The sequence below is a fragment of the Glycine soja genome, chromosome 2 (assembly GCF_004193775.1).
Source record: "Glycine soja cultivar W05 chromosome 2, ASM419377v2, whole genome shotgun sequence".
NCBI lineage: Eukaryota > Viridiplantae > Streptophyta > Magnoliopsida > Fabales > Fabaceae > Glycine > Glycine soja.
The window spans coordinates 29,205,962-29,215,262 of record NC_041003.1 but is presented as its reverse complement, the minus strand read 5'-3'; the positions used below and the strand labels follow the sequence as shown (position 1 = coordinate 29,215,262).

The following is a 9,301-nucleotide window of genomic DNA, read 5'->3' as shown; positions in this document are numbered from 1 at the left end:
CCAATGCTTTGAATGATTTTATAACATCTCTAGAGATGTAAAGTCTTGCACATAAAAAGCCTCATGACTATGAAGAATCAAAGCTATTAACATATCATTTTAGTATTTGGATGTGACATTATTATAGCTTTTTTCTATGTCATTCCTTTAGGCTATAACTTTACAATTATGGGGTTAGATCCTCATTCTTATTTGCACTCATTTGTGGTTTGAGGCATTGTTTTGTACTGTTGAGGTAAATTCCAATCTTCAACCATATTATGAAGTGTCTTTCTTTACTTAAAAATCACAATATGACTTCATTAAAACCTTTGTCCCATGAAATATGGGATGTAATGGCGTCTGGTTTTGCAATTAGTTTGTTTGCCATTGCTTTGCATTTCCATACTTTCTAATAATAGTTTGCGTGGTTAGGATAAAATGATTTTGTTTTTTTATTATATCAAGATGTCAAGCATGTAGGTTTGTAACATATGGTTCATTATTTCATTGGCTCTGATTTATATGGAATAAATCAATTTCCAAATCTATCTAATTAAATAAACTACTTTTTTTCTCTCCGTAAATTAGTTTGTCAATAATCTGCGTTGTAGTAATAATTTGATCGTAATCACCATTTTTAGCTTAAAAGTTTGGTGAATAATGAATGCACTAAAAATGGTCGACTAACAGATGAAGATCAGACTGTTATGGCACCAGATGCATTGGCTTACTTCCAAGACATGTAGAGAAGGTTGTATAGCAATTGCAAGGACAGTTAAGTAGTTAAATGAAAGTCTTAAAGCCAAGAATGAAGAGAACATTCAAGCAAGCATGTTACTAAAGCAGATCAAGCAAGGCCATATATTTGAGATTGAAGTTCTGCTGAAACACATCATGCATGACCAAATATCCGAATTTTCGTAAGGGATAAGTAGGAGGAAAGAAATTCTTGAGGTTGTTGATCAGATGCATGAGTTGTGGGAAACATCAGATAATGATGCCACTATTCGCAAGCAAGCTGAAAAGACACAGAAGATGGCTGTTGGCAATCATCAAAGAGGAACAACCAAGGAACCCAAAAATACATATGCTTCAACAAATTCCTTGGTGGAAAAGGAATTGAGTGTGGACAAGTTAGAGGTCTCAAGAAGATTGACGGTACAATACCAAGAAGGGAAACAAAGCAAGATTTTTCCATGACTTGATTCTGATGCACAGAAGTTGACAAACCTCTAAATCATCATACAAGATTTGATGAAAAACGTACAGATAAATGAGAAGAGCACTAAAGGAAAAGTGTTGACTTTGGTGGGTCTTTAGGACACTAAAGGTTTTCATCAGAAGATTGGACATGACTATAATGAAACCTTCTCACTAGTTATTAAACTTATAACTATAAGGATAATTCTTACTCTGGGCTATTTCAAATAAATGGCCTCTACAACACCTGGATGTCAACAATGCTTTACTAATTGGTGTGTTGGAGGAGGAAATTTACATGCAACAACAATCAGGTTTCCAAAACTCTAACAAGCAGTTAGTTTGCAAGATTGAATAAGGCAATCTATGGACTCAAGCAAGCACCTACAACATGGTATGGTAAACTCAAACATGCTCTACTGTAGTTTTAGTTCATTCCTAGCAACTGTGATCCATCTTTGTTTGCGTATTCTAAGGCAGCTTCTATAATATAAATGTTAATCTATGTGGAATGTTAATCTATATGGATGACATTATAGTGAAAAGGAATGACTATAAACTTATTCAAAAAATTGTTTCTCAGGTAAATAGTTTTTCTCTTTAAAATATGGAGATCTTCATTACCTTGAAGGGATTGGAGTCACTCATCATGATGATGGCTCTCTCACTATTATTTAATCCAAGTATCTTAGGGATCTCCTAGCAAAGAGAAAAATGATTGAAGCTAATCCTATTGCCTTTCCTTTTGGGGGGGGGGGGGGTGTAAGTGGCGGCAAGTTAAGTGGGTGATGGAAGGGTCATTGTTAGGTAGGGGTATTTTAGGACCCTCTGGAAATCACATAACATCTATATATCTATATACTATCTATAAAAGAGAACCCTCTGGAAATTCCTAAAATACCCCTACCTAAGATTGTGACAGCTGTCCATTTTCTTGGTTTTTTGGTCTTTTAGCCCTTTCATTTTCCACTCTTCTGCTTCTTACAGGTGTCTGATTTTGCAAATTGTGGCTTTTACACGTGTTTGATTTTGCAGATTGTGCATGTGCTAGCCTTTGCTTCTTTACGTGGTTTCTTGCATTTCATTTCAGTGTGATGCTTCAGTTTGCGTTTTTTGCTTTTCATTTTTCCAGATACAGACCAGGTTTGGGTTCTCTATGGTGCTGTTTTGATGTATGTTTTCTTACATTGGATGTTAGCTTATGGTTTTTTGGCTTTTCTTTTCTTACATGCATATTACCTTTTGGTTTTTGGCTTTTGTTTCGGTGCTGTTTTCATGTTTGTTTTGTTACATGCATGTTATTTTTTCATTTTGCTCTGTTGGACGATGTTTGGTTTGCATGTTTGCTTATCGTGTTTCTCTGTTAGTGCTACTTCTGTTGTTCTGTTCTGGTGCTGTTTTCATGTGTGTTTTCTTACATGCATGTTAGCATCTCATTTTTCTGTGTCGAACGAGTTTTTGGATTTTTTCTTAGGTTATCGTGTTTCTCTTTTCATGGTGGTTTTGTTGTTAACTTCTTCCTTGCAAGATTATCGGCATTGTTGCATTTTTTCGCAGTATTATGGCACGTTCTCTAGACAAGATAAAGAGCATCAATGGCTCAAAAGAAACTCTTAAACTTAGTGTGAGGATCAGTAATCTATGGTTTATTGGCACGCCTAACAAATCTGAGCAAGCTGAGATGGTGTTTGTGGACTCCTATGTATGCTTCAATTTTGTGTTTTTTTTTGTAGATTTATTACTTATTGTTCAGGCCATTATGTTGTAACTTTAATGCAATCCAGGGTGATGAGATCCACGTTGTTTGTAAACAAGACCAATTGAAGTAAAAAAAGATGGACTTGAAAGAAAATTGTACTTATGTCATGCATAATTTGAAAGTGCTAAAAAACAATGGTCAGTACAGAGTCTGTGATCACCAATTTAAATTGGTGTTTATTGGGGTTACTGTTGTAAGGGAGTGTGTTCTAGAAAACATCCCTTTTAGAAAATACAGGTTTGCTGGATTTGCAGATATTGTGGCTGGCCAGTTTGAACCTGGGCTATTGGTTGGTATGTTAACTTATATTTTTGCAATTGAGTTTATTTTGAAAGTTCTGCTCTTTTTGGAATAAAATAACATTCCTTGATTTTCCTACTTGCTTTAGATGTTATTGGTGTTGTGGAGGAGGTTGTCTTTCGCCAAGTTTCAGGAAAAGGTAGAAGGGTAGTCTTTAAACTAAAGGACTTGAGGTAAAGTTCGATACTTGGTAACAATTTGTGTCATATGCTTTGTCAAGTTGTGGCTATGATTACATTATTATTAACTGATTGCCTCATAACTATTTGTTTCTGATAGTCAGCAATTGCTATCTTGCACTTTGTGGGATGATTATTGCTTGCAGTTTTTAAAGTTCTTAGATGATTATGAAGGTGATGGCCCAATTACAGTTCTATTGACCCATGGTAGAATAAAGGAAGCTCAGGGTATATCCTTATCTTGAATTTATTGGTTCCTCTGTTTATGCTATTGCATGTTATGGTTCTGTTTTTTAAATGATTTAGGATCTTGTCTCCCATCGGTCAACAATTCTTTTAAGGCTTCAAAGTTAATTATTAACAAACCGGTGATGGAGATTCAAGAATTCAATGAACGGTATTTTGTGTATGTGCTATGTAATATATGTTGATCATTTTTTGTCTTATTTTTGTTGTTGATTCTATATTTGTAGGCTTGCAGAGTTGGGCATTGAGGCTCGGTCAGGTTTTAAATCCCATAGTGAAGGGTGTACACAGCTTTCAGGTTCTATCCAATTATCATCAAAGGAATCATTCTTTGGAAAGGCTGAGGCAAAGACTATTGCTGACATTAACACCATCTCTAAAGTAATCATCTTATATAGATTTTAATTCTTTACCCCGCACTATCTGAAGTTTTTTCACCATTTGAGGTGTATGTTGTTTCACACAGGAAATTGTTTGTGTAACGGTTGGCACAATTACTAGGATTGTTCTGGACAATGATTCATGGTGTTATACAACTTGCATTCAGTGTCATAAAAAAAGTGATGCAGAGATGGCGCCCTTCACATGTGCATGCGGCAAATACAATAAAGAAGCTATGCTTAGGTCATTGTGATCTTTTAAAATGTTGTGTATTCTTCATACCTTCATCATTTTTTCACTATTGGTGCATATGGTAGCAGGTATAGGCTTGAGGTGATGATCAACCAGGGAGATGAAAACACAAAATTCCTGCTTTGGGACCGTGAATGCAGTGAATTAATTGGTCAATCAGCTGATGCAGTTAATAAGCTTAAAATTGAAGTGTGTTTTTGGATTCAAGAGTAACTCTTTATGTTTGATATGTTATTTTTTGTTTGTGTGATACAATTATTCTCTTTGCACAAGGATGGTGATGTTGATTTGAATGCTTCACCCCAAGCACTTGATAAGCTGTTGGGTTATGAACTTGCTTTCAAGATAAAGGTGCAACCCAAGTTCAGGAATTATGCTATTTTGAAGTGTTCAGCTGACTCAAGCTTAATAAATGTTGTGATGGATATGCTAGTTGATGCTGAGGTACTGTTCAATGCAAGTTATTTGACATTAACTATTGTGAAAACTATGTATTCTATTCATACTTATTTGTTTTGCATGGGTTGTGTTATCTTCAATGTATGTCTTATTCAGACATCTTCAAAAATGGATATCCCAGTTTCTGATTCCAATCATTCTGTCCAACATGAATCTGTGAGTTTTGATCACTGCTCTCATTTTTTAATATGATCTTTCTTGCAACTCTTGCATTTTGACACTTCATGGCTTTCAACTTAGCATTCAACTTATTCATTGCTATTTGTTTTATCCAGCAATCCTTGTCTGTGACAGCAGGCCATGATCCACTGCTTGGACTCCCCTTGACACCTACAAAGCGGCATACATTTCAAGATTATGATGATGAAGCAGGGACCTCTCAAATTTTACCTCCACAACTTTCATCCAACAAATTAAAAAAACATGGCGCAATTTAGTGCATTTGGTTGCTTGCAAGTTGTGCTGAACAATTTTTTTTGCCCTGCTATTTATATATTGTAAATTGGCTCCTACCTTTAATTCTGTTGTGGTGGTGTTCCTTTAGAACTTTGATAACAACTTTTGTTTAAATTTGAATCCTATTTTGTATCCAAGTATTCTGGGATTTTAGTTCTGTGGTTTATCCGATGTCACCTTAACTATTGCACTATATTTCAAAATCCTTATTTGTTCAATTGTTAAAATAAATATCGACAAAGCATGGTTATATTAATGGTTATAAAGGCATGTTTCAAGAAACTCGACAAATTCTCAAAGTTGATACAATACCTATGCAAATGTTATGAATTCAAATATATCGTGAGAGATAGAACAAGTAAGATTTGGAAATACAAATCACAGATTGCTAGACAGAAAGTTCAGAAAACATGTTCTTCACAATCATGATAACTTAAATTTCAATCAAAGTTTTAGAGGGCCATTAAAGCATCTGATTTTAAGGTGTACATCCTTAATTGTCTCAGCACAAAGTATTCACAGGAAACAAATTAAAATGTTAGAAATAATTACCACGAAATATTGATTACTAGGACAGCTAAACCAGCATTCATATATGATTAATTTTCTAACAACAGAATATACACATCAAAACAAAAGTATCAGCTTTCGAGTCTTGAGAAACATGATCTTGGATCATCAATGATATGTAATTAACTGTTTCTTTATTATCAATCATCGTTTAGCATCATTTGTTATTTTAGATGGCATTTTTGGCTTGATTTTACTTTGACAAATGCAGAATCATATATTTTATAAATTTACTCCATCTTTCATCATATCTCTCAATATGATGTACAATGAATAAGACAAGTAAAAAAACAATTTCTCTTTAGGTTGACATCCTGCTTCTGCCATGCATAACATTTTCCATATCACATTTCTTATCGATGGCGCCAAAGCATAGGCCAACATAGTGTTCTCTACGAAGACCATGATGATATTGATGATGTATTGTCTAAGCCAAGTATCTCTGATTCAAAGTTTATTTCATGGATGAACACCAACCAAAATTCTGTTGAAGGAAGAAATCTTACTTATGCAGAATTTGTTTCTAAGTTTGTATACAATCAGAAGAAAAGATGTTGGCACCTTAGGAAGAAAGGCTACACCATTGACAGATTACTATGGGTCCCACCAATTACAGGGGAATTATTTTATTTAAGAATGATGCTTACTGTTTGTAAAGGACCTACCTCATTTGAGGATTTAAGAACAGTTGATAATGTTCAGTATCCTACATATAAAGAAGCATGTTTTGCTATGGGATTTTTGCAAGATGATAAAGAATTCATTGAGGCAATCAAAGAAGCAAAGGACCAGGGTTCAACACATTATATAAGAATGCTATTTGTGTTGTTACTTTTAACTGCAACAATGAGCAAACCTGAACAAGTTTGGGACCAAACTTGGCATTGGATGGCTGATGACATTGTCTATAATTATAAAAAATCATCAACAGGTTCAGGTTAGTGCTAATTTCCCATGACACAAATCAATATTGATACGACACATAATTTGACTTTTTTCCCTTTTGTGTATTAGCATTACAGCTTGATGATAGAACTCTTCAGAATCCGGTCTTGCTTGAAATTGAAGAACTGCTGCAAGCAAATCAAAGATCGCTTAGAGACTATCCTTCAATGCCATATCCAGAGGATGCAAATTGTCCATCCTATCTAGACAATAGCCTTATATTAGCTGAACTGAATTACAACAATCAAGAACTTAGATCAGAGTTTAAACATCTATTTTCTCACATGACAGGTACATTAACTACAGAGCAATTTACCCCTCTGAAAATTATTATGTCCATTTCCTTCTTAGCTTTTCTCATCTATAAATTAGTATTTCAACTTGATTCATTTTTGTTTAAATCTAACACCACATATTGATAATTCCAGACGAACAAGCATCAATTTACAATCAGATTGTTGAAGTTGTTAATAAAGATGAAGGTGATATGTTTTTTCTCTATGGATATGGAGGTACAGGAAAAACATACATTTGGAAAACACTTGCAAGTTCACTAAGAGCTGACAATAAAATTGTAATTATGGTAGCCTCTAGCGGTATAGCTTCTCTATTATTGCCTGGAGGTAGAACTGCACATTCAAAATTCAAAATTCCAATTCCAGTTTTTGAAGACTTAACTTGCAATATCCATCAAGGAACTCAATTAGCTGAACTATTAAATCAGACAAGTCTGATCATTTGGGATGAAGCACCCATGGCTCACAAATTCTGTTTTGAGGCACTTGATCACAGTCTTAGAGATATCATCAAACACAACTCAAAGGACAATAAAATCTTTGGAGGTAAAGTCATGGTCTTTGGTGGAGATTTCCGACAGATCCTGCCAGTCATTCCAAGAGGCAGCCGCTCTGATATTGTTAACGCAACAATTAATTCCTCTTATCTATGAGATCATTGTCAGATCTTGAGACTGACAAAAAACATGCAAGCAACAGATCAAGAAGAAACTGTAGCTTTTGCACAATGGATTATAGATATTGGTGATGGTATTATTGGAGATGAAAATGATGGCTATGCTACTATTCAAATTCCACAGGAACTATTAGTCATAGAATATAATGATCCTATTCATAGTATAATTAGCTCTACATTCCCAGATCTATCTCATCATCATAATGATCGTGAATACTTCCAAACCAGAGCAATATTAGCTTCTACAAATGAAACAGTACAACAAGTTAATGATTATATGCTTACAATGATACCAGGTGATCATTACTAAATTATCTTATTCTGTTTTTCATCTTTTAGTCAACTTTCCTGGATTTTACATTTTTGGTTGATGAATTTGCTTTTTTATGTCTAAAATATTGATAGGTGAACAAATGGAATATCTAAGCTCTGATTCAGTTGACAAATCCGAAACCATTGAAAATTGTCATTTCCGCTCACTCACAACTGAATTTCTTAATTCACTGACAACATCTGGCTTACCTAATCACTGTCTCAAACTCAAGATTGGAACACCTATAATGCTATTAAGGAACTTAGACCAAACTCAAGGGTTGTGTAATGGTACTAGGTTAATTATCACAAGACTAGCAAAACATGTTATTGCAACTGACATAATTTCTGGCACAAATATCAGAGATCATGTTTATATCCCACGAATGTCTATGTCACCTTCACAGTCACCATGGCCTTTTAAGCTATTGAGGAGACAATTTCCAATAATGCTTTCTTATCCAATGACAATTAATAAATCCCAAGGACAATCCTTATCTTCAGTTGGACTTTACTTGCCAAAACCAGTTTTTTCACAGGGCCAATTATATGTTGCATTATCAAGGGTCAAGTCAAAGAAAGGACTTCGAATTTTAATACATGATCTAAACAAAAAAAAAATGACTTCAACCACCAATGCGGTTTTCAAAGAGGTCTTTACAAATATTAAAAGGTAAATCCAATTTATTTGCGATTGCAAATTTAATTCTAACCACAACTGTATTTGCTTCTTACTCATATGATCTCTGATATACAGTTAAAACATCATCAAAAGAGCCAATCTATAATTCATCAACTTCAAAAAACCAATCTTCCGTTATGGAGTGCATTTTCTTATTTGCTGCATTTTAAATTTTCATCCCTTTTCATGAACTCCAAATTAACCATTTCTTTCATGAATTGCACGAAAGAAAATAAAATGTTTATCTCAATTTAAATACTACCATTCAGCAAATGAATTCTATATGTTATTCTGGTTGTTTTCCTAGGATAATACACTTATTATTATTCTTTTAGTAGAAGCATTTCTCTTTTGTTAGATAATCAATTGCCCTTGGAAAATATTATCTATGTCAAATCATTACCGATTTCAGCATTAGACAGGTCATTCATCTGATAATGCAAATTGTATTTATAACAATAAAAAATTAATTTCCTCTTTGTTACATTCAGCAATAAAAATACCTCTTCACCCGCCTCCACCACCACAGTCCTTCATACTCATAATTATGCCAATTCACGTCCAATCTTTGAACGTAACATTCAATGCTCCACAATTCCCAAACCA

The 9,301-nt window shown here is 34.2% G+C and overlaps 1 protein-coding gene and 1 pseudogene across 1 annotated transcript; both read left to right on the top strand.

The window, feature by feature from the left end:
* The first annotated feature begins 948 nt into the window (after positions 1-948).
* On the top strand, positions 949-5,195 carry LOC114374646 (replication protein A 70 kDa DNA-binding subunit E-like). Its single transcript, XM_028332313.1, has 15 exons — positions 949-1,140; positions 2,170-2,203; positions 2,315-2,354; positions 2,740-2,884; positions 2,967-3,007; positions 3,140-3,234; positions 3,330-3,414; positions 3,521-3,648; positions 3,727-3,817; positions 3,894-4,047; positions 4,133-4,290; positions 4,368-4,488; positions 4,573-4,743; positions 4,855-4,914; positions 5,034-5,195. Exons 1-15 carry the CDS (start codon positions 949-951, stop codon positions 5,193-5,195), a joined length of 1,677 nt encoding a protein of 558 aa, XP_028188114.1.
* Positions 5,196-6,420: 1,225 nt separating this feature from the next.
* LOC114374635 lies at positions 6,421-8,690 on the top strand (annotated as a pseudogene).
* Positions 8,691-9,301: the final 611 nt, after the last annotated feature.

Coding starts and splice junctions, on each gene's coding strand:
- LOC114374646 (XM_028332313.1), top strand. CDS start 949: ATGCATGAGTTGTGGGAAACATCAGATAATGATGCCACTATTCGCAAG. Junction 1,141..2,169: donor AGGTCTCAAGAAGATTGACG/GTACAATACCAA, acceptor TGCTTCTTACAG/GTGTCTGATTTTGCAAATTG. Junction 4,048..4,132: donor ACATTAACACCATCTCTAAA/GTAATCATCTTA, acceptor TGTTTCACACAG/GAAATTGTTTGTGTAACGGT.